The 26,645-nt window shown below is 39.1% G+C and overlaps 1 protein-coding gene across 4 annotated transcripts in view; it reads right to left on the bottom strand.

Annotated features, from left to right (window-relative positions):
- THSD7A (thrombospondin type 1 domain containing 7A) overlaps positions 1-26,645 on the bottom strand; it is a 689,693-nt gene that overhangs the window by 433,590 nt on the left and 229,458 nt on the right. The window contains exon 1 of one of the 4 annotated variants that reach the window (XM_089315680.1): positions 25,122-25,423. The exons of the other annotated variants lie outside the window; for them this stretch is intronic. Coding sequence (XP_089171806.1) covers positions 25,122-25,281 — 160 coding nt within the window. The 5' untranslated portion in view covers positions 25,282-25,423. Of the gene's footprint in view, positions 1-25,121; positions 25,424-26,645 lie in introns of those variants that run through there. 4 annotated transcript variants of the gene reach the window in all.

Below are 26,645 nucleotides of genomic sequence, written 5' to 3'. Positions count from 1 at the left end.
GTCTGGTTAAATAGCATGAAACTGAGGAACAGGGAAATGAAATATGCGAGAAACAAGTCAGGCTTTGGAACTCAAACAGAAATCTCATGGAAGCATTATGTGAGACTGAAGAACTAAGTAGAAGGAGGCAGAAGCTGCAGTGTTCAGCACACTGTGGGTAGAAGTGCTTGAGAGCATCCAGAGGCAGATGGAGGCTTTCCACTGCCCAGCATGTGAAAGCCATTCACATGGTTACTTCTCCCATCCAAGCACTAGCAGGCCCAACCAAAGATCAGATGAGGTCGGGCGTTCAGGGTGGTATGGCCATAGACCACATGGTTACTTCTTAACACTTCTGCCACGCAATATCCCTTCGACTCTCCTCTCCCAGATTTTTGCTCAGCGTTTCAAGCCCAGCATGAATCTAAGTGCCTCCCTCAGGTCCTTCTCAGTCCTTGCTCGTCCCCAGCACAGATAATTGATCACTCCCCTCAGTGTCCTTAGAACACTTCCAACATGCCCCGGATAGTCCCAATTACCCTGATTTATGGCTGTTTTGTCTCTGCGTCTCCTTCAAAGACATGAGCTCATCAATGACTAAGAGACCCAGTCATCTAAGTGTGTATTTCCCCATGGCTACAGCAGTATGCAGCGCAGAGTGCAGCAAGACGTTGGTGCAGTGAGTAAGGGGTTCAGAGGGCACCATCAGTAATGTGGATGTCACTTGTATGTTTGTAACAGATTCGAAGGAAGGGGAGGTAGAAAAGCTTTGCTTGAAAGATGAAACAGGAAATATTTTGTCTTCACTTCAAAATTTATCTTTCCACGATAGATGCATTAGTATGATGCAAGAAATAAAAGGAATACTACACACGTGCATATAGGCAAAATGATTTAAGATATTAGCACAGGCCGGTGCCGCGGCTCACTAGGCTAATCCTCCGCCTTGCGGCGCCGGCACACCGGGTTCTAGTCCCGGTCAGGGCGCCGGATTCTGTCCCGGTTGCCCCTCTTCCAGGCCAGCTCTCTGCTGTGGCCAGGGAGTGCAGAGGAGGATGGCCCAAGTACTTGGGCCCTGCACCCCATAGGAGACCAGGAGAAGCACCTGGTTCCAGCCATTGGATCAGCGCAGTGCACCGGCCGCAGCGCCCTCGCCGCGGCGGCCATTGGAGGGTGAACCAACGGCAAATTAAGACCTTTCTCTCTGTCTCTCTCACTGTCCACTCTGCCTGTCAAAAATAAATAAATAAATAAATAAATAAGATATTAGCACAGCCTTAGTTTAATTTCAACTCGCAAAGGTGTAGATGGGAGTAGGATGGTATAGGCCTCTTGAATTTTTTCTACATAGAAAATTATTTAGATTAATACTGATACTTCTAAGCATGTCTTAAAAGGACACAATTAGAAATAATAAAATATTCTTCAAATACAGCTTAATTCAGTATTCTACCAACTGCAGATTTCTCTCAGAACCTCACAGTTCTACTACAGAAATATATTTTTGTTCATTACTGAAGAATCTGATGTGCTTCAAATTTACGAAGACACTTATGTATCACAGTGAACTTCAAATTAAATTAAGCTGTGTATGATGTTAGTGTTAAGTACATGTTATTCATTTGCAGTATTTTAAAACTTGGTGATTTGTGGGTGATGTCTCTTCTATCCAGACTCTGATTAAGAAACCAAATCTCCTGTGCACATTTATCAACCAAATTCCCAGCCTGCCTTCCTTCTCTCTCTCTCTCTCTCTCTCTCACACACACACACACACACACACACACAAACACACACACACACACAAAGCTTAAAGCCATGCTGTGCACAGGAGTTATATAAAGAACTTCAAGATGCCCAAATATTGCAAATATTTCTCTGCAGTAGAATTGTTTTTACACTTGAGAGGTAAATTTCTTTATGTGTTATGATGCATTTAGGAGCCACTAGTCATTCAGAACTTTGGTCTAATATTTAGGATGAGTCAAGCATAGATTGGAATCCAAATTAAAAATCCTACTGCATTGTGGGTAAGAGTAGCCTCCCATATAAACTCCTAAATACTGATTGGCCTAATTTGGGTCTCTTCCATCACATGCCCTAGGATATATAGCATCTCCAGAAAAGTCATTTTTTAAATAACAAGAGACAGAATGTGAATGCTTCTGGAGCTTATTTACTGCAATACTTCCAAAGGATTTAATTTGAATAAATTTACACTAGTTCTTTCACCTGCAATAATAAATTTTAGCTCATTTCACAGCTGTATCCCATACAGCAGTCTGTACTGAATATATCAGTTTAGCTGCCTGCAGACAAATATAATGATGCCAGCAGGTTTTCACTTGAGCTCTTTTTGGGAAGGAAAGGAAAGGAACACGACATCTGGAATTCAAGGCTCCCTGTGCTGCAACAGTCAGCACTTCTGTTGTTGATAATTCTGTTATTCAAGAGATTATATCAGTTTACACACTTGAAAAAGATTCCCTGAAATTAAAGACAGGCTATAATACTGTATTTGGATGATTAGACAAGAGGTGGGAGGGAAGGGAAGAACCGTGTAGTAATGAGAGAAATTTAAGGAGAGAGTGAGAGAAACCTGAGATTACGTGGGAGAGGAATAGAGCAAGTGTACATTGTGGAGTACTTAGAGAGGATGCTGGTGCAGAAAGATTTAGGATGTCTTGTAGGCATTCAGTGTAAATTCCTGTGCTTTTACTTTAAAGAAAACCTATAGTAAAATTCTTTATAACAAGATACTATCAATATACTAAAACTGAATATTGAGTTATTATTTGAAACAGCATTTTATACTTCTAAATGGTAGATTGTCATTGGACAATATGAAGATACTCTTATATTTGATGATAGGGCAAAGGATCATTTACAAAAAATCTACCATTATTCTGTCATGTAATTGAATCAACCTGCAAGTGGTACAACTTCAAGAATTTTCTCAAGGGCCTGGTGCACATATCAAATATTAAAATATTTATAAAAGTACAAATCTATCATTGTTTACTGTATTTCCCTATGTTTTTCTGAAAGTTATAAATTTCTATTACCAATGTTTGACTTACTCTTCATATTACCAAAGAATATTTTTTTGGATCTTAGGTTCTTCAGTGAAAAATCCTTTATATTTTAAGTGCGGTACAGAAAAATTTTATTTTTGTGTATAGAATAGAATAAAGGAAGCCAAGCAATATATACTGGCTACTACTCTTATTTAAAACATCAGCTTACAAATACAAGTGGCTTGTTCCAGTCCCAATTGCTTAACTTCTGATGCAGCTCGCTGCTAATGCTCCTGGGAAAGCAAATGAACTAGTGGATGTAAGATCTCTCTCTGTTCTGTCTCTCCCTCTTTCTGTAACTCTTTCAAATAAATGAATAAAGTTTCAAAAAAGAAAAGGGGAGGAGGAAGAAGAAGAGAAGAAAGAGGAAGAGAGGAAGAGGGAGGAGAAATAAGAAGAAGAAAAGGAAGAAGAAGAGGAAGAGGGAGAAATAAAGCTAGGAGAGGGTGCTGTGGCCAGCATGTGACTGGGGGATTTCATCAGAGGGATAAATCCACAGTCCCTGCTAACTTTCAGTCTGGCCTGCAGAGTCAGCAGGGGGTGGGCTGCCCACTTGGGATTGTGAGGCTCTCCCCTCCCCCCACTCTATCGAGGATCCTGACTCCACTTGCCAAGGCAGAGCACCGACCAACTTCTGTAAGTCAGGCAGCTGGTTCTGGGAGTGACATGGCTCTTGCCATGGACAAGGGAGGTTCATGGGGCTGAGTGGATCCCATGCCCTCTGTGAATCTGGGAGCCCTGTGTGCTGTGACTGTGGGAGTTCTGTGATTGTGCCACAGAATGTGGGGTGTGGACGTGTCTGGGCAATCCTGTGACTGGCTTCAGAAGCTCATAGTTCCCTGAGCACTTGGGGTGGGTAATCACAGATGATTCCATGCTCACACTAAGGAGCACACAGATCATTTGTGTGGTTCATACACCTGTGTGGGTGGGGCGTGTAGGCACTGTGTGCTCAACATGAGCAACTTGTTCAACTTGGCAGAGAGGAACTGAGGCTGTGAACACGACAGCCTATCCCCAAATACCCTACCCTGTGCTGACAATAGAGGAGACCTACAAACTCCAAGTTGGGTGTCACTTTGAACTCCTGACCCACCCTCAAGCTCTGGTAAAAGCTCTATGACCTCACCCAGCACCTGTCTCTGCATATCTTCTGAAGCAGCAAACACCAAGGAATAAAGGCATATTTCAAAGAAAAAAGCCCTGAGAGGAGAAAACCAACAAGTGTTTCCACAAATGCCTAAAATAAACATAGGAATACAAGAAACATGAATAACACAGATATCATAACTCCCCAAAAGGAACACAAAAACACGTTAGTACTAGAATGTGAAGATGAAGAGATTGATGAAATGCCTGAAATGAATGCAAAACAATGATTATAAGATTACTCAAAATCATACAGAAGTAAATACATGAGTTAAGGAAAACCCATGACATGATGAGAAATTCTGCTGATAGACATACTGAAGAGAAATAAAATTGAAATATTAGAAACAAAGAATACAATATGTAAAGTAAAAAATAAAGTGGAAAACCTTAACAATAGACTTGCTGTGGCAAAAAGAATATCTGAGCTAGAAGACAAACCTTTAAAGTATCTCAAAAAATAAGAAAAAATTAGAAAAAATAAAAACAGTTCAAGATATATTGGATACTATGAAATGACCAATCATACAAATCATAGGAGTTCCTGAAGGTGTGGAAAAGAGAATGTATTAGAAGATCTATTCAATAAAGTAGCAAAAATTTCTCTGATCTGTAGAAAGATAGGGACATCCAAGTATAGGAAACACACAGAACTCCTAAGTAAAACACAAAGATTCTAAAATGTGCATGAGAGAAGCTCTGGACTAACTTCAAAGGATCTCCAATTAGAATGACAGCTGATTTCTCATCAGAAACCCTGTACAATAGCAGAGAAAGGAAAGACATGGTCAAATACTAAAAGAAAATAAATAACGTCAACCAAGAATTCTTTACTCAGCAAAAGTTGTCATTTATAAATGAAGGTTAAATCAGGACCTTCCAAAACACATAGAAACTGAAAAAGTTTGTCACCACTCATCCAGCCTTACAAATGATATTTAAGGATGTGATACACACAAGAACAAAGTCAGCCTCCTGGCAGAATGTAAATGCAGAATATTTCCGAGTAAAACAACAAAGGGAATTCAAAACAAGTAATAGGAATATGTATGGAAAAACTGCAGGAACAGTTGTTACTTATCAATAACCTTGAATGTAAATGGCCTAACTTCTCCAATTAAAAGACACAGATTGGCTGAATGGATAAAAAAACAAAACCCATCTATTTGCTGCCTACAAGAGATTTACCTTACCAACAGATACACACAGACTGAAAGTGAAAGGATAGAAAAATATTCCATGCTAACAGAAAGCAAATACAAGAAGGTTTAGCCATTCTAACAGCAGACAGAATAGACATTAAGACAAAAACTGTTAAATGAGACAAAGAGGGGCATTATGTAATGATTAAGGGGTGGATTCAACAGGAAGATGTGAATAGTAAATCTATATGCACCAAATGCTAGGACACCTGGCTATTTAAAACAAATATTAATAGATCTAAAGCAAGACATAGACTCTAACAAAGTAGTAATGGAGGACTTCAATACTCACTTTCATCAATGGACAGATCAATAAGACAACAAATCCAAAAAGAAACAATAGAATTAAGCTATACTATGGACCTAATTTATATCAACAAACCATTACACCATACAGCTGTAAAATATATATTCTTATCGTCAGTGCATGTAAGTTTCTCTAGGATAGACCATATGCTAGGCCATAAAGCAAGTCTCAACAAATTCAAAACAATTGAAATCATAATATGTATCTTTTCTGACAACAATGAAATGAATCTATATATATTCATCTTAAGAATCTGCAGGGCCAGTGCCATGGCTTAATAGACTAATCCTCTACCTGCGGCGCTGGCACACCAGGTTCTAGTCCCGGTTGGGGTGCTGGATTCTGTCTTGGTTGCCCTTCTTCCAGTCCAGCTCTCTGCTGTGGCCCAGGAGTGTAGTGGAGGATGGCCCAAGTCCTTGGGCCCTGAACCCACAGGGGAGACCAGGATAAGTACCTGGCTCCTGGCTTCGGATCAGCACGGTGCGCCGGCTGCAGTGTGCCAGCCACAGCAGCCATTGGAGGGTGAACCAACGGTAAAGGAAGACCTTTCTCTCTGTCTCTCCCTCTCTCACTGTCCACTCTCCCTGTCAAAAAAAAAAAAAAAGAATCTGCAGAAAATATACAAATACATGGAAACCGAACAACATGCTCCTGAATAAACAATGGATCATGGTAAAAATCAAAAAGGAAATCAAAAAATTCTTAGAGGGGCTGGGGATGTGGTGGGGTAGGCTAAGCCTCCAACTGCGATGTCAGCATCCAATATGGACACTGGTTACCGTCCCAGCTTTTTGTCTTACAATCCAGTTCCCTGTTAATGGCCTGGAAAAGCAGTAGAAGATGGCCCAAGTTCTTGGGCCCCTCTATCCATATGTAAGACCTGGAAGAACTTCCTGGCTCCTGGCTTTGGATAGGCCCAGCTCAGGCCGTTGTGGCCATATGGGGAGTGAACCAGCAGATGGAAGACCCTTCCCCCGTCCCCCTCCCTCCCTCTCTTTCTGTCTCTAACTCTACCTCTCAAATAACTAAAATCTTCTAAAAAATTCCTAGAAAGAAATGAAGACAAGAACAAAACATATCAAAACTTACGGGATACAACAAAAAAAGTGTTCAATGGAAAGTTTATAGTGATTAATGCCTACATCAAGAAATTGTAAAGGATAAATGATCTCATAATGTATCTAAAGGACTAGAAAAACAAGAACAAAACAAACTCTAAATTCGTAGGAGGAAAGAAATAAGAAAATAAGTGAAGAAATAAAAAAACTGAAACAGAAAAATACAAAAGATCAGTGAAATGAACAGTTAATTTTTTAAAAAAATAAACAAAAACTAATTCATCACTGCTTCAACTAACCAAAAAAAAAAGAGGAATAAGAAAAGATCCAACTTAATAAAATGAAAAAGGGGATGTTACAATAGGAACCATAGAAATAAAAAGAAACATCTGGAATGCTTGCAAACTGGAAAATCTAGAAGAAATGGTTAATTTCTATGATTTACAGATACATACAACCTACCAAAATTGAAACAGGAAGACACAGAAAACCTAAATAGACTAAAAATCAACACAGAGATTGAATAGATAATAATACTCTCCCAACCAAAAAGTCCAGGAGCAGATGGCTTTACTATTGAATTCTACTAAACTTTTAAAGAAGAACTAATTCCAACTATCCTCAACTATTCAAACTCCTTCTTTGAGGTCAGCATCAAATTCACATTCATCCCAATACCAGAAAAAGATACAAGAAAGAAAAAATGATAGACCAATATCTCAGATGAATACAGATGAAAAAACCCTCAGCAGAATATTAGCTAATAAAATCAAACAACACATTAAGAAAGATCAGACACCAAGGCCAAGTGAGATTTATCCCTGGTATGCAGTGTTGTTTCAACATACATAAATCAATAAATGCTGTACTACACATTAACAAATTGAAGAATAGAAATCATAAGATTATCTCAATAGATGCAGAGAAAGCATTTGATATAATACAATATCCTTTCATAAAAAAAAAAAAAAAAACTTAAGTAAATCGGGTATGGAAGGAACATTCCTCAACACAATCAAGGCAATATACGACAAACCCACAGTCAGCATCATACTGAATGGATAAAGGTTGGGAGTATTTCCACTAAGATCCAAAACCAGCCAAGGTTGTCCACTCTCACCATTATTATTCAAGATAGTTCTGGAAGTTTAAGCCAGAGCCATTCGACAAGCAAAAGAAGTCAAAGGGATATAAATGAGATAGGAGGGAGTCAAATTATCTCTGCAAATGATATGATCCTATACATAGGAGAACCAAAAGACACTACTAAGAGATGGTTGGAACTCTTTAAGAGACTTTGGCAGGCACACTTGCAAGATATGAAATCAATACACAAAAATCAATCACATTTGTATATACAAATAATATTATGGCTAAGAAAAAACTTGAAAGATCAGTATCATTCACAATGGCTATAAAAATTATTAAATTTTAAATTTATCCTTGGGATAAACTTAACCAAGGATGTGAAAGATCTATACAATTAAATTCCTAAAGCAATAAGAAACTGAGAAAGATACAAAAAATGAAAAATTTTCCAAGTTTATGAATTGCAATAAATAATATCAACATAATGTCCATATTATCCAAAGCAATCTACAGATTCATTGTGATCCCTATCAAAATACCAAAGACATTCTTCTCAGCTCGTAAAATTGAACCTAAAATTCATATGGAACCACAAAATACTCTGAAAAGCTAAAGCTATCCTAAACAATAAAAATAAAGTTAGAGGCATCACAATCCCAGAATTCAAGGCATATTTCAGGACAGTTATAATAAAAAAAAATCCTTGTACTGGCACAAGAATAGCCATTTCAACCAATGGAAAGACTGGAGACCCCAAGAATTTATCCACTGCTACAACCAACCAATTTTTGATAAACAGGCAAAAATCACTCCCTGGAGAAAGGAAGTCTCTTTGACAAATGGTACTGAGAAAATTGGATCTTTGCATAAAGAAGGATGAAATAATACCCCTATCTTACATCCTTTACAAAAATCAACCCATGGGCCAATGCAGTGAGATAGTGGTAAGCTGCCATCTGCAGCGCCAGCATCCTATATTGGCGCCAGTTTGAGTCCCACTTGCTCCATTTCTGATCCAGCTCTGCTGTGACCTGAGAAAGCGGGGGAGGATGGCCCACATCCTTGGGCTCCTGCACCCTCATGGGAGACCCAGAAGAGGCTCCAGGCTCCTGGCTTTGGATTGGCTGAGCTCTAGCCATTGTGGCCATCTGGGGAGTGAATCAGAGGATGGGAGACATTTCTCTCTCTCTGCCTCTGCCTCTCTGTAGCTCTGCCTTTTGAATAAATAAATAATTTTTTTAAAAAATCAACTCAGGTATCTAAATCTAAATCCTGAAACCATCAACTTACTAGAGAAAAACATAGAGGAAACCCTGCAAGACACTGACACAGGCAAAGACTTCTTGATATGACCCCAGAAACACAGGCAATAAAGACAAAAATAGACAAATGGGATTACATCAAGCTAAGAAGCTTCTGCACAGCAAAGGAAACGCTCAGCAAAGTAAACAGGCAATGTACAGAATGTGACAAAACATTTGCAAATTATACATCTGATAAAGGATTAATATCCAGGATCTGTAAAGAACTCAAGAAACTCAACAACAACAAAACAAGAAAATCAGTTAAGAAACAGGATAAGGTTGTTAACAGGCATTTATCAAAGGATGAAATTCAAAGAGCCAACAGGAAAAAATGCTCAGGATCACAGTGAGGTTTCATCTCACCCCAGTTAGAATGGGTATCATGCAAAAAAATAAAAAATGCAATGCTTTTGAGGATGTGCAGAAAAAGGTACCCTGATACATTATTGATGGTAGTATAAGCCAGTACAATCTTTATGGAAGACAATATAGAGATTTCTCTGAAATCTGAAAATAGAGCTACCATATGATCCAGTCATTCCACTCCATGGAATTTATACAAAGGAAATGAAATCAGCATAAAAAAGTTCTGTACCCCCATGTTTCTAGCAGCCCAACTCAGCATAGCTAAGATATGTCATGACCCAAGATGCGCATCAACTGATGACTGGATAGATAAATTATGGTACAGATGCACTATGCAGTACTACTCAGCTGGAAAAAAAAAAAAAAAAACAAGAAAAAAGAATGAACTATTGCCTTTCACAACAAAATGGATACAACTAGAGACCACTATGCTTAGGAAAGCAAGCCAGTCCCAAAAAGACAAATTTCATATGTTTTTTTTTTTAGATCTGTGGTTTTAAATACGCAGAGACCAATAAAAGTAATGTATATGAGTGAAAATGACATTTTGAGGTTTGATTATTGTTTATAGCTCTTGTCTATACTCTTAAGGAAGAGTGGCTTTTCTACTTGCTGCTTGTTGTATTCTTTGGTGGAGGGTTAGGCTTGTGGTTATGAAGTTAATTGGAGGTATGTCATTGTGAAAATTAAAAGAAAAATAAGAGGAGGAGGAGGAGGGTGGGAGTGAGGGGAGGGGAGATAGGGTAGGAAGTTATCATTATGCCTTAAAACTGTACATATGAAATACATGAAATTGTTCCCTTTATATAAATTCAAAAAATTAAAGAAAAAGTAAACCAAATATTTGAAAATAAAACAAAGAACACATCTAACTGGTTTGTACTAATTCATCTCAGGTACCTGAGTCTACTCTTTCATTAAAGAGGAAGGATGTTCCTTCTTGCAGTATACTTATGGAAAAAATTGTGAGAATTTAGTAAGAGAAAATGCAAGCATGAATGCTTAGAAAATTTTCAGTATCATGAGAATGCAAGGAGGTATTGTTAGTTCATAGAAACCAAACTGGCAACTTCTAAATTGCCAAAACATTTAATGTTCTCATCAATATCACCTAGATTTCTTTTTTTAAACAGATTTATTTATTTACCTGAACATCAGGATTACAGAGGTAGGGGGCTGGGGGGAGGAGGAGATGGGAAAGAGAGATTTTCCATATGCTGATTCAACTCCCAGACTCCACAATGGCCAGGGATGGAGCAGGCTAAAACCAGAAGCAAGAGCTGCATCCAGGTCTCCCACATGGTGGCAGGGGCCCAAATAATTAAGCCATCTTTCACTGCTTTCCAAGGCCATGAGCATCAGAAGTGGAGCAGCCAAGACTTGAACCGGTACCCATATGGGATGCTGGTGTTTCAGAAAGTAGCTTTATCCACTATGCCACAATGCTGGCCCCTAGATTTCCCAACATCTTATTAAAACACAGCTCTCCCATCACACACACTTTTTAAAAAAATGCACTGGCATCTTGTATGCCAGTATAATCAATATGATCAGATAAAAACCATAGGAGATTCTTCTAGGTATCCTATCAAGTATGATCATGGTTATTTCAGCAAATTCTCCTCCAAAACATATTTTTCTTTTTATGAACTAGGTCTCCTAAAGTACTTTCCTATATTTTAACTACTTACCTTCTAATTACATAATTTCTAATGAAAATTTTATCATAACTGAAGTTCCTAGAAATTTAATCGGTATTCTGCTGTGCTGAGTTTAAAAATATATGGTACAGACTGACAGTTTTTCAAACAATTAAACATAGATTTACCATAAGGTCCAGCAATTCTATCTAAAGTATCAAAGCATAAGCAGTCTTCAAAGAGTTCATGGGAAATACACTTTATTTCTTTTTTTTCCTTGATCTTTTAAAAGTTTCCTTATATGTATCCAAAAGAAATGAAAATATACATCCACACAGAAACTTGCATACAGATGTTCATTGTACTGTTTTTTAATGATCAGAAGGTAGACAGACCCCTAAATGTCCATCCATTGGTGAATAAACACAATGAAATGAAAATAAAGTGACTTTGAAAACACCATGCTAAGTAAAAGAAACCAGTCACAAATGACCATGCATGATTCTATTTATATGATGTGTCCAGAAGAGGCAAGTTTAGAGACAGGAAGCAGGTTAATATTTTTTTAAGCCATGGGGGAAAAGCTGATGGATTTAGGATTTTGAGGGGTGGAAGTAAATGAAAATGCTATAGACGTGATTATGGTGATGGATTGACAATTGTAAAAATACTAAAGTCATTGAATTGTATACATTAAACGGCCTAGAATGAAATCTATCCAACAAAGCTGTATAAAGAATGTCTGTGTAGTAGCAATCCCAGTAGTTAGCACACAGCCAAGAAGGAAGATTCATCTATGTATACTAACATGGCATGAGTCATTTTTCCTGATTTTCATATTTGTCATATAATAATTACCAAGGTAGAAAATTACTTCAAGAAGAATGGTCTTAAAAGCTGTGAAAGCTCGCGTGATGATTGGGGAAATCGGGATATGCATAGCTCTGCAGTGCTTGGTCAGCCAAGGTTGAGACCATCTTGTGGTCTCTGTAATATTTATTCTGTTCTTGTGGAACTCTCACTCATGAAGTAGTTCAAAGCCAGTTCTCTTATAAAACAAGCCGCAGAAACTGAAGAACTTACATTAAATCTTGCAGTAAGGGACAGGAAGAAAAATGTATCTTAGCAGTAGTCAAAGCTTTCCTTATGAATTACTGGATTCCATAAATCCAAATCCATTCTGATGGCTATCTCATCAGATAGGCAGTCACCATTGCAAACTGTCAGAAGCAACTGTTTTATAGAGCTCCTGACCCTGTGATTCTGCTGCGTCCCTGTGATTCTCCACGCCAGCTCAGGGGCAGCAGATGCCTTGATCCTCAAGGCTCCTCTCACTCCACAGGGCCCGTCAGCAAATGAGAACTAATGGGGCACAGCCTGTAGAGCAGGGGGGATGCCGGCTGCAAACATGGCTGTTCAGACACTAATTTCGAGCTGGTGCTCCATATACTCTGATGTAATCATTCTGTAAAACTCAAAAAGGGTGTCCTTTCAATATCCTCTCTACACTTTTTTGTAAGTTTCACATTTTTCAATTTTTTTTTTATTATTTTCACTTTATTTGAAAGGATGAGTGAGAGAGGGAGAGCAAATTTCTATCTTGCGATTCATTTCTCAAATGCCCACACAACAAAAGTTAAGTAGGCCCAATGCTTGTAGCTGAGAACTCCATCCAGGTCTCCCATAAGAGTGGCAGGTACATGAGCCATCATCTGCTTCTTTCCAGGGTTCCAGAAGCAGGAAACTGGAATCGGATGTGGAGTCAGGACTCAAATCAGGCACTCGGATATGGGACACAGATGTTCCATGTGGTGTCTCACCCACTGCATGAAATGCCCACTCTAAGAGTCATGTTTTTTGAAGACTTGATATGACTGTCAAAGGCAAAAGCCTAAAAATAATTGCCTGTTATCCAGTTTCGGCCCACTGGACAAAGTATGTAGCCACAGGGCTGTCCCTTGAACCCAACCTCTAACCAATGTCAAACAACAGACCTTCAGCAGGATGGGTGCTGTTGTTTCTCGAGAATGAACTACCCAGCAAAGGAGAGCTGCAAACAGCCAGGCTCTATGCCCTGCCTGGTCCACTTCCCTTATTAATGTTCTATGCCACAAATCCCATCAATGAAACTGTGTATAGATTTAAAGCTTATTTATTTTTTGTAATCAAAACTGAAGAACCAGTATATAAAATATTGATTCAATCTTAATAAAATTAAAAGAATACCAAATTATTGGAAAATTAGCATTACCTGAGATACAGCATTTCTATGGGAAACTTTGGAAGGAAACATAATAGTTCATGGATATGGACAATCATAAAATTCAAAAATTCACTTGTGATTTAATATTTAATATTCTTCCTCTCCTGGCATTTTTATACATTCAAATAGACATAGGCCTCCAGATTGCATAAATCAACAATAGCAAAGAGAGACCAAGCTCCTCATGCCTGTGTCAAGCTCTGTTTGGTCAACCCATTCCCTTCTCCCTAATTCATCCAATCTTCCTCCCGCCCCAGCTCACTCCTTACTTTTTATGCTGCAGAATTTCCTGCTGTGCCTGGACACATGTCATCTGATTTCTTCACAAGTGCTTCTCTCAGCCTGGAATTCCATCTTTCTATAAACTTTGCCCATTTTGTAAATGGGCATCTTGTAAATTGTTTATTTTTCAAACTTGTGTGTTATGAGAACTTTATTTCCCTCTCTCCTTTTGCAACAGAATCGTATCCCTATCTGTTCTACATCTAGCATGCTTCTACTTTTGCAGCAAATTCACTAGCGTAGATTCACTATTTACATGTGATAGGGAACTCCAGGAGGGATGGTTTCATGTGCTGTTCATGTTGCTCCCTTGTACCTGGCTCAGAGTCTGCATCAAATAGACACCAAGCAACTGCAAGCTTTCTTATTTGACCCTGATCCATGTACACAGGTGAAGAAAATGGACACCTAAGTCTGAATGCGAATCCCTGTAGTTGTGCAATGTGTTGGCTCTGAATGGACTATCTCTTAGAGAAAAGAAATGTATATATAATAATCTCTATTATTCCACCTGGGTCTGTTACCAGTAGTGCCAGATGTCATAAGCAACATAGACTATTTACAAGTGATATTTATATAAATACTGTTCACAAATATGCTGGTAGGCAGATGCTATTAGAAGAAAATATTTCTTGGAAATTTGTGCAGGCACTGCAGTTTGTAGACTTGGTTCAGACACCAGAGTAGCAAATACAGGAAGACAGTTAGACATAAAAAGATCTTAAAATAAAAGCCATAAGGTAGTGGGAGGTAATGCAAGGGCTTGTATAATAATAGCTTTTTTAAGAGCTGATTTTTGATGAACATAAAGGTTGGCACAAAACTTTCAAACTATAATTTCATCATAATTTTTGTATGTCAATAAAAATTATTCATAATTACACATATTTTTAGAAGCCACAACTATGGGTACCACACATAAAATACATTTTAGGAGATATAATTTCCATAATACCAGATAAACTATGAAGTCCTATATAGTAATTTAAACATAAATAATTGTCATTTATCTATATATACATATTTACTTATCCATCTGTACATATGTGTTCATATAAAAATATACACATATTCATATATATAAATTTACATACTCATATTTATATATATGAGTGGGCCCATAATGGTATGTTAAATTATTATAATTATCTATATTTACAAATGTACAAATATATGGGTTGGAATGGGTGTGAAACAGTTATCTCTCCACCAAGTCAGAAAACACTATTTTAGTACCCTACAGTAGATTTTGAATCATATGTTTTGAAGTATATAGGTGGGATATACAAGTAAAGATATATCCATCTATCTATCTATCTATCTATCTATACTGCACATTAGGAGAAGCCTTAGAATTTACTTCTCACTTCCTACACACAGCATCACAGAGCAGGAAAGTCTTGCCAAGAATATCCTCAGGTGTAGTCACACAAAGAATTATGGGAAGCACAGTTTCACTAAATAGTCATACCTCTAACATTTCCTGCATGGAAATGATATGCACAATCACAAGTAAAAATAAAACACTGGGACAGAATGTCACCGTATCTGAAAGCTATATTTTGAACAATCATGCAGACAGCAAGGCTGAGGGTATCGCAATTCTGCTGCTGGCTGTGACAGCAGGTAGAAAACAGCAGTGTTCCATGTAGGGAAGGTTGAGATGCATATGGAGAGCCAAGCAAGAGTGGGAATGAAGAAGGAAATGATGTAGGTAGATCCAAGAGACAGACTCTGTACCAAGGAGGAGGCATCAGCAGTTCACAACAGGATCTCTCCCAAGTCAGAGATAACATTTACTGACTACTGATTTGCACCAGTCACCATCAGCATCATTGACAGGTTTATCTCAAATTATCTAAAAATAATATGGGCAGGTAGGAACTATTTCATATCTGTGGTGTGGCTGAGGAATAAGAGACAGAGATTAGAAGGCATATTAATAAATGACAAAACTGGGTCAAGAATCTCATTCAAAGTCTGTTCCTGGACATTTCATTTTATTTAATACACACACACACACACACACACACACACACAGAGATGCATGCATTTTTCATAATATTCATTTCTCATGAATTTTTGAATCCTCATTAAATGCAAAAATTTCAAGAAATTTTGCACCAAAACAAACTTATCTTTTAGTTTTATTTATGTGAACTTTTTGAAGTACCCTCATATGCATTTAATTAAGTACTGACCAATTAGTTCTTTTTTCATTCTGAGCTATGGATTCAATTTTTGCAACTAATCTCTTTCCCCAAATACAAGGACCTCTGTGACATACACAATTGCACTCTCTGATTTTGGTACAGAAAATAAAAATAACCTTTAAATAAAGCAACACAAATAGGCACTAATGTGGTCTGTTGCCACTCTTTAACAGGCACATGATAAAATTTACTTGCAACCTCATCTATGTACAGTACTAGAGTGTCCTGTTATTGCTGCTGCTATAACACTCAAATTGTATGGCAAACTTATGGACCCCCACCTACGTTAGCTCTACTCTAATTAACATAAGATTAGATAACTTGATCCTTAGTACTTAAAACAAAAAGTTGAAATCTTATATCCAGACAAAAATCTTCACATTCATAAATGCAAAAACTTCAAAGTTACTAAGATTCCTTCAATTGTAAATGATCAAAGTGTGATATATCCATACAGTGAAATATTAATCAACACTAAAAAGAAACAAGATATCAAGCCACAACACCATATGGAGGAGAATTAAATTCTTATTTCTAAGTGAAGAAGCCCATTTGAAAAAGTCACATACTGTATGATTCCAACTATACAACATTCTCAAAAAAGCACAAACATGAAGACAGTAAAAAAAAAATAGGGAAAAAAAAAGAATCAGTGGCTTCTAGAAGGGAGGGAGGGCAGGTGGAGCACAAGAGGTTTTCGGATAGTGGAACTACTCCGTACAGTACTGTAATGGTGAATACATGCTATCATATACTTGTCAAACTCATAGGATGTATAAAACAAAGAATGAACCTTAACCTAAATCACAAACTTAACAGTATCAATACTGACTCATCAGTTATAACAAATGTACCACACTAATGCAAGATTTTAATAAAGTTGAAAGATGAGGAGATAGAGCATATATGAGAACTCTGTAATTTCTACTCATTAAAAGTAAAATTTTAAATGAAGACCATTTCCCTATCATCTCTCTTCTGTTTTGTTTTTTTTTTTACAATGTCTCACTTTCTCCCTAAGTTTTAGTAGTCATGCTCAGCTTCTCCTAAATGTACTAATGTAGCACCTTTAATTTTTATAAAGATTTACTTATTTATTTGAAAGTCAGAGTGACACAGAGAGAGAAGGAGAGACAGAGATAAAGAGGTCTTCTATCCACTGGCTTACTCCCCAGTTGGCCACAACGGCCGAAGCAGCGCCGATCTGAAGCCAGGAGCCAGGTGCCTCTTCCCAGTCTCCCACATGGGTGCAGGGGCCCAAAGACTTGGGCCATCTGCTACTGCTTTCCCAGGCCATAGCAGAGAGCTGGATCAGAAGTAGAGCAGCCAGGTCTCGAACCAGCACCCATAAGGAAACCTGGCACTGCAGGTGGCAGCTTTACCCACTATGCCACAGCGCTGGCCCCTCAACACCTTTAGTGTAGGTACTCTAATGTGACTCAAAATCACCTCCCTCAACACTATCCTACTGCATATGTCATTTAAAAACCAGAGTCTATATAAAGCAGCTCATTTGTACTTTGTCCTATCTGCTCTTGTTTCATTACTCTCCCAATACTTTCACCTTGATACAACTGAACCAGTAAAAATGATAACCCAAAATGATGATTTCATATATAAATTATGCAAAAATATCAATTAGTTTAATATTTCCTCTGAAAGATGTAATGGTATCTTTTTGGTAAGTCCAGTTGTGCATCAAAAGCAATAGATAGGTCATATATGCTATCACTGTCGTAAGTATTACCATGTTTTCTCTATCCTTTCCCAATATGTTTTTTTAAAGATTTATTTATTTATTATTTGAAAGGCAGAGTTACAGAGAGACAGAGGCAGAGGTAGAAAGAGAGAGAGAGGTCTTCCATCCGCTGGTTCATTCCCCAGATGGCCACAATGGCCGGAGCTGGAACTGATCCAAAGCCAGGAGCCAGGAGCTTTTTCCAGGTCTCCCACGGGGGTGTAGGGACCCAAGGACTTGGGCCATCTGCTACTGCTTTCATAGCAGAGAGTCAGATTGGTAGTGAAGGAGCCAAGGCTTGAACCAGTGCCCACATGGGATACTGGTACGGCAGGTGGTGGCTCTACCTGCTACGCCACAGTGCCAGCCCCTCCCAATATGTTTTTAATTGTTATATCACTTCTTCTAAACAGGAGCTTTCCTACTGCTTAGTTATTTGGAAACTAAACATATTTTTAAAGTATTTAATCATCTTAATGCAATCTAAACTGTCAATGTTAATTTCTGATGGGAAAAATTTAAAAGGATCTCTACTTATGATTCACTGTCACCTGCAATTCACACCACACTGTTCCTGTGACAGGAGAGCTGTATTTTCTCAAATGACACTTTCCCAGTGTTTCTTTAATTAAAGGTCACCTTTTATTAGCATACTGTGATCTTTTATTAATTTCAAAGAAACCTTTTCTATATATTCATTAAACTGAAAGGTTTCCAGCATTGCCTTAACAAGGGGACCCTTGTATCCTGTTTCACCATTCTAACTCACATTACAGACTGACCGCCTCCATTTACTCCTAAGACTCACCCACAATCACACTGCAGCAATACACGAACGAGAATGTGGGGCACTATCCTCCCCCACCCCATCCCCACCATAAGTCCAGTTCTCTGCATAACAATAATGGATGGGAGTAATTCTGGGTTGTGTGCAACCCTCTATCATTCATAACCTCATTTCTGATCAGGACTTCTGATACTTTATAACCCAGGTAGCTTCCAACAATCTGCATAGGGAGAGAGCTCAGTCACCACAGTTCAGCCAAATATTAAGGCTTAAAAATACCACCAAACATTTCACTTTTTGTTCCAAGTCATCAATGAACTTTGAATGACCTGTAACCATTACCCATGCTCTGCACACTAAGAAAGAAGGGAAGAAAGGCAAACATAAACTGCAGGGCTATTAAATTTATTTAATTTAAAATTTATTTAAAAATAAAACTGCTTAAACACAAACAGTTCTACTGTGAAAGCATTTAATGTGAAAGTGATAACTGACAGTGTTAATTTCATAAAAGTGAAATCTTAGATTGAGAAATCCCCTGAGACACAATACCAACTGATGGGTAAAATATTCTTTTTACAAAATTAACCCAGAATATGATTATTAAGATAGTTTTACAGTCTTTGGTAGAGGTATTCCACATATGAGTGTCAAACTAATAGAAAAAGACAAACCTGTATTCAAACAACTTCTCTTTCTAGACTTGGTTTGCTTTTCATCATGTCTTTTAGCTGGAGAAGACAGGGAAATATGTTAACAGTGGAATTCCTGCAAGTTACAACATTTTTAGGAAAATGAAGGATAACGAATGGGAAGGGAACTAACATTTTTGATTATCTACCGTTTTTAGGATGCCATGCTTGATCATTTTATTTGCTTCCTGTTAAAACTTCACAAATGCCCTTTCCCACTCCTACCCCGCCCCCACCAGAACATCTATCATCATTCTCAGAGAAGTCAGAGAGTCTAAGTAACTTGATGAGTCAGGAAGAGGTAAGATTTAAACAGTGATTTGTCAGTAGTTTGTCCAAAGTCCATATTCTTTCTTCTACAACACTGTATTTTTTATAGTTTGTTGGACTATCAACCACTCTTATTAACCATATTAATTTGTAATTTCCAGTGCCTTTAACGAAAGAAAGGGCATGGGGGCTTCAAGAAAGCTAATGTTCATTACCAACCTTCATTCAGGTCACAAAATTAAGCTCCCATTGTATTATGTAACAGCAATAATAAAAGCTATCGTTTACTGATCTAATATGTGGCAAACACTAATAGTGTATTTGGTGTGTTTCCAAATTTAACTTTCAGAAAACTCCTATAGAATACAAATTATTATTTCATATTGGAGATGACAGAAAAATATTCAAGGAGATAAAATAATTTTATGGTTTAGATGGATGAATGTTTCCAATCTATGTAGCCCAGGATTGATTGACACGGATGCCCACACTCTGTCTACTCTACCCAATCCTGTCCTCCCTTTCACAAGCAAACAGTAACACATTCCAAGGAAAGATAAGCCTTAAGCACAACTGAAATTCAGAACAATTGAGTTAGATAATGGCACCCCTGGTTATAGCCATCTGGAATGATTGATTAATCTCTCTCTCCCTTTCACCTTCTCTCTTTCTCTAATAACTTAATGAACAATATGAACATTTTTTTCCTTTTACATTGCAGAATATTTTATATTTGGTTCTAAGAGCTGGTAGCACAAGTACATATAGCAAAGTAACATTTTAACTTGTAGAACAAAGGTACTGTGAATATTTTAGTTTGAATATTTTAGTGCAATTACTAGCTAAAGGACACAGTGACTGTCAATTATGGTACTGTCTTGTATTGCATGATCTTGGGTCTAAAATGTTTCAAGTGAGAGGTATTCTTGAGAGAAAATTAATACCTGCAAATGTCCTATTGCCTGAACTTTGAATAATGGCTAGTATGTACATGTTTCTTGGATTTCAATGTAATTTTGTTGTAAATTTAATTCAATGACTTCATTAAAACCTTTGTGAGGGGTGGGCATTTGGCAGAGTGGTTAAAAGATGCCACTTTGGACATGTGCATTCCATTTGGGAGTGCTTAGATTTTGAGTCCTGGCTCTGCTTCTGATTCCAGGTTCCTGCTCATGCCTACCCTGAGAGGCAGCAGGTATATGTGCCCCTGTCACCCATATGGGAAACCCTCATGGAGTTCTTGGCTCCCAGGTTTGGTATGGCTCAGGCCTGGCTATTGTGGGTATTTGCAGTGTAAACCAGCAAATGGGAATTCTCTGTCTCTTTCTATGTCTCCACCTTTCAAATAACCTAACATTAAATGAAACATTAAATGAAACATTAAATGAAAAAATAAAAGCCAACTCTTCCCAAAAAGACTTTTTGGAAAATATATCTCTAAGACAGAAGTCAACGTAAGTTAGATTATTCAATAGTTTCTGACTCATGCTAAGTCGACCACATTTTGCTCAATCCATTAACACTCTTAATTTTGAATTGCCAGGTGAATATAATTAACCATAATTATCATGAAAACAACCTTAAATGCTAGAATAAAAAAGTATAAAACTGGTCCAAAACTTACTCAAACTGTAGCTATTCACCTCCCAATAATACATGTGCCATTCGCCTGAATATATGAAATATGTTTTCCAATTATTTGCATAAAATTACCTTTCAGATGACTGTGATACAAGCTGTTGAAAAACCTAACTTTTATATTTTAATGAATATATTTTGATGTCTTAAATGCTGGCTTTTTTTTTTTCCTTTTACAAACCAACAACAGTACAGAAGAGAATCTTGAAAAACACCCAGCTATTCAACCTTCTCTTCACCATCTTCTTTATTATTCAATCGCAATTACCTAAAATACCCTTTTCAAAAACCGTTGTCTTATGAATTACTGATCTTATTTGAAATTCTCTAAAACACTTCATAATCCTTTTCCAGGTCTTTCTCACTTGTGTATACATCCTGTCACTATCCCCTTCATAAAATGATTTCATTTAGCATCTAAAACCATTGCACCTTTCCTGACCATACCTTCCCAGGCCCTTCACTCTCACATGTAGCTCTCAAGAACCTCAATCTCAGTATTCTCTGTAAAGTATCCCAGCTCCTCTTTTCAATATTTTCTTTAATGATTTGTCCCACTCTCATACCTTGAAATATCATATCTTAAATTCCAAAATCATACTTTCAGTCCAAACTTCTCAAAGAAACCACCCATTCTCTCATCTTCCCATTAGATCCATTAATCAAAATAGGCTCTTGCTACTTCAAGTTCAGCTGTCTGAATTAAATGAATATTCTCCTTCCCATCCTGAGGATATATCTCCCTTTCCTCCTTTCATATTACTGGAGTCATGCTTCATGGAGACTTGAGGACATTTGTTCCTACTTTCCTTGGGAAACACTGCATCTCCTGTACCCCAAACCTGAGCTAGCACTTCCCCAATGGGACCACAACCCCGCCTCTGCTCATACCTCACTGCCACTTCCATGGGTCCAGTTATGTCCCCCTTTGCCTCTCTATCACTTAACCTTACTGGCCACCCAGCCTGTAGATTCATATCTCCACATCTAGAAAAACAATAAATCAATCTTCTGCTCAAAACTCCCAATGGGTACTACCTGCTTATAGGTTAAACCCCAACCTCTCTATCACAGCTTGAAAGTTTTCTCCTAATCTGGTTCCCAAGCACCTCTTCTGGCATTGAATATTCCCATTCTTACCAAACATCCAGGCCTTGAGTTGCAGCACACTACTTCTACAATCAAGATCTAGGAGTGCTGTCATATACTTTCATTTTATCTCTTCCCTCTGCTTGGAACAGCCTTTCACACCTCCCTCAGTAAAAAGCTAACACATTCCTCAAGATCCAGTAGAAAAAGTAATCTCTGTTCGAAACACTCCATATATTAGCCATCAGGGACAGAACCTCAAAGGTCTCATAGTGCCTTGTTCATGGGTATGGTATGTCATGTAGTAACTGTTGTATATTTACAATATTGTTCAATTGTGAATTTCTCAGAGGCATGGATGACAAAATTCCATTTAGTCTGCACCACAGTGACTGCATATTGTAGGTCTTCAATAACTCTTGGTTGTGAATAGACTTAATAAAACTTTCAAATACTGTGCATAGCAGATTACATATCATGTATAATTCATATGTATTACACATGTGTATATTACATGCACATACATTGTAGGCTACACATAGGTCTACACCATATATATGAGTGTATATACATTTATATGTGTATTTCTGATGTATTTATTTGCACATGACACATTTTAGCTCTGAAAAGGCTCATACAGGTATCTTTCATAATCACTAAACATCACAAAATAGGAAACCAAGAACCAAAGTCATTAAATAGCTATAAAAATTGAGTAGCAGGTGAGTAACATACAGAGTACCTATCCCAGATGTTTGCTTTAACTTTTGCTACACTACTTTAATGCAATGACCTCACCATTAATGTGATTCCCTATAACCTTCTGTACTAAGATTAATTCATCTCACTGGAACAAACAGCAAAGACTGTCCCACCTCCTTCCTCTCCCAATTCCCTTTCTGTCTCTTTGTTTTCATCAAGTGATAGACACTTAGGAATCTGTCACTTCTAGGTTTTCATTTAGAGTACATGACTTTCCTTTAAATATTTCTAATTTCTCTAAAAACTACTCTCAAATCCTATATAGATATAATAAACTCTGCTTTCTCCCTGGGAAAAACATCAAGATATTATTTTGTTCTCCACTTTAATTTGCCTTCCTCCCCACATCAAACCAAGGATCACCATAGAAAGAGGTACATCCCCAACATGTTAACTTAAATTTCCCCATAACTTCCAAGATGACAAGTTACTTTCTCATAACTCACTGATTTGATTTTCACAACACTCAGCACTGTGGATAGTCAGATGGTCTCATCCCATTTATATGCAGCTGAGAAAGCCAGGGGTCAGAAGTTAAGTGAACTGCCTGCGTCCACACGGCCAGCAAGAGCCAGAACTGGCACTTGATTCAAGGTCCCCCCATCCTTGCTCCTGAGAGCGCTCCACTATTTTAAGCTGTTTATTGGCTTGTGTTCCCACCACGACATTTATGTTGACATATATTGGCACCTCGGATGCTGCACAGTGAATATTGTCTAGGTTCTTTTCATTTTGAATTACTGCTTGGTTCTTGTTACTTTGTTAATACAAATTTCAGGTAGTGGAGTACTAATATGCCCAACACCTGCTTACCTCACATTCTCTTACCACCCATCCAACTAAGACTATTTAATGATAAACTAGAATTTTATTGGAGTTTGTCATTATGAAAGAGCTTTTAAAAAGTAAAATCTTGGCTTTAGCTAAATGACAGAAGATCTTCAGCTCTTCTTTTAAATTGAATATAATTTGATTTCATCTGCATCCATTAATCAATGATCTTTACATTTAAAGTGTTAGCCCGATTGATCTAGCAATCTCAAATGTGGTCTGTGTGTTTCGTGCAACCTTTCCAGGCGAAGTATGTGCTTTGGCTTTAAATACATTTCTATTTATTATCCTCAGTAGATAACCGGCGAGATGCAACTTCTTTAAAAATTCAGGAAATCCGTGCATTTGTAGGGTGGATTGATCTGTCTGTTCGGCAGGGGGGCAGAGAAGGGCTGAAGCCAGGAATGAGATCAACTCTGCTAAGTCTGCAATCCCACAATGAATACAGACTTTCTTTCCCTGTGATGTCCTCTTAGTATTGAGGCATTCCAAGGAACTCTTTAATTATTGCTTGCTGTAGGCAACAGGAATCATCTTTCCCACTGTGTCCTAGGGCCATGTTAAATTCCAGGTCTCCTGGAGACTCCTCCGTGTCCTTTAGTGGACAGAGCGAGCTAGCCAGGAGCAGAGGGGGAGGGAATTCCTCTCTCCGCATTGTTGTCCAGCCCCTCACTGCCCACTGAACTGTCAGGCACTTGGCTGGGAGCTCCCGGAGGCAGCTGGTTGCTGCTTTTGTTGGTCAGTTGAATAAATAAAGCAGAACGAATTCCTAAAGAAGGCAAAGTTTAAAAGCCAGAGACCTGCCTAACAATTAGACACGCTTAAGGTCCTGCCGTCCACTCCCGAAGAATTAAGCTTTCCACAGTCGTCCCAGCAGCCTGGCTCCAGCCCCTTTCACCTTGGATTCTGGACCCGCCCTAACTAGGCTGTTTCACGTGTCCCACTTATCACAAAGCTAAACTTAACAAATTCAACTCTCCATCCACTTATGTCAAGGCGCTGAGCGCCTCGCTTGCCGGAAGACAGAGTCAAGACCAGAGCTGTTTGTTTGCTTCTTCTATGCTGGAAACATATTTTAGTTAAATTTGTTAGCAGAATGAGAAGGCAGAGGTTACAAACACAGCACTTCATGCTGAAAGTGCAGCCTTGCCCTACGGAGCTGCGGGAGAAATAACATTGCAATGACTCACTGTTGCCTCTCCGTTGTTATGTTTTTCTTGCCGAGTAACATCGGACATGACCCAATTTGCTGCCTAGGGATCACACTTTTTGCCTTAGAACCCCCGCATCAGCGGGCCCCCAGGAAGCTCGGGGGCCCCATCCGAAGTCCAGAAGCCCCTTCAGGTGGAGCCAGACTGGAAGACCGGGGAGTGCGTCCCACTTACCAGTCTTCCAGAGGTAAAGGGTGGGCGCCTCCGCCTCGCCCTGCGCCGCAGCCCCGCAGGCGCCGGGGCGCAGCAGCAGCAGCAGCAGGAGCAGCGGCGGCGGCAGCAGCTGCAGGACGGCCCGGCCCCCGGCCGCCGCGCGCCTCGCTCGCAGCCCCATGCCGCCCGCAGCCGCTCCAGGGTCCGGATCCCAGCGCTCTCCGCAGGGGATTGTCCTGTGCGCTCTCCGAACGTCTTCCCGAGCAGGACGGACAGCCAAGCTCTCCCTTGCTATTGTTCGCTGCAGATGAAAAGAAGGGAAAAGAGCTGCTAACACCAAGGAACAATAGCGTGCGCGGTGGTCCGAGTCGCTGCCACCTCCGCCGCCGCCGCCGCTGCTGGCGGGGATGCTGCTGCCGCTGCCATGGCGCGCACAGTGGCAGGTCCCGTCCGCAGGGGGCCCCAGCTGACTGAGCAGGTCCAGGGCTGGAGGCAGCGCGCCCGCCGCCAGCTGCAGAGGGAGGAGGGCGGCGTGCGTGGAGCCGAGCTCCGGGGGGCTGCAGGCGCAGGTGGGGGGCAGAGGCGGCAGCCGGCCCCGAGAACTCCCGTGCACGTGGGGCGTTGAAATATGTTTGCCCGCAGACACCAATAAAAAGAATCATCACCCGGCAGCCTTCAGAATGACAAATAACAGGCCTTGACGTTCATCGTCACCCAAGGAGGCAAATACTAGATGGAGCAGCCCGTGATTCTTGCTGCATATTTACACAAAGCGGCGGCGTGGGTAATTTATTTCTAAGCTGCGGCTTCTGAATCACTTTAGGTGGAGAGCAGTATTTATGATCAGATGCGGAAAACAGGAGACAGTAGGGATGTTTACTCACAGGCAAAATGCACTCAACACACTTTTTCTATGTTTGTTTGTTAACTTAATCTATTCCCACCAAAAGATACCTGAGCAAGGTTGATCTTGTATGACACTTTAGAGTGTCCTTTCTTAGCCTTTAAAATCGAATTTCCGTTCAATTAGAATTCCCAATGGCATCTCACTAATCGGGTGAAATGCTACAAAAACTAGTCATAAAATGATATTTCAAGCAGGGACGTGAAAGTTCCACCCCTCATCTCCTTCTCTCTCCTGACAACATGCCACTTGCGAGTAGCCAGGCTGTTGTGAGTAAAATTAAAGGGAAACCAAGTCAAAGGGCTGTCTCTGATTTAGTAAATTCTTTGCTTAACACATCCCGGACAGTACTCTGTCCTCCCAACCAGCACTGTGGAAAAATACCCTTCGTAGTCTAAAGACCCACATGGATTTATGTCTTTTGTTCTTTGTGTTTTCACTTTCTTATCCCAGTAGAAGTAGTATGTGTGTGTGATGTCAGATCACGCTTTATCCTTTCTCTTTTTCTCCCTTTCCTCCAATAATAATTTATTAATAATTCATTTCCTAGCAAACTTAAAATAATATCAAGGCAATATGCCAATTAGAAAACCAGCCAACAGCCAAAGAAAACTATTTCCATCCGGTCAGCAGTTTTTCAG

The sequence above is a fragment of the Oryctolagus cuniculus genome, chromosome 16, assembly GCF_051225735.1.
Source record: "Oryctolagus cuniculus isolate XC-2025 breed Fujian yellow rabbit chromosome 16, ASM5122573v1, whole genome shotgun sequence".
Taxonomy (NCBI): Eukaryota; Metazoa; Chordata; class Mammalia; order Lagomorpha; family Leporidae; genus Oryctolagus; species Oryctolagus cuniculus.
Note: the sequence above shows the minus strand (reverse complement) of the source record. Positions and strands in the feature narration are given on the sequence as shown.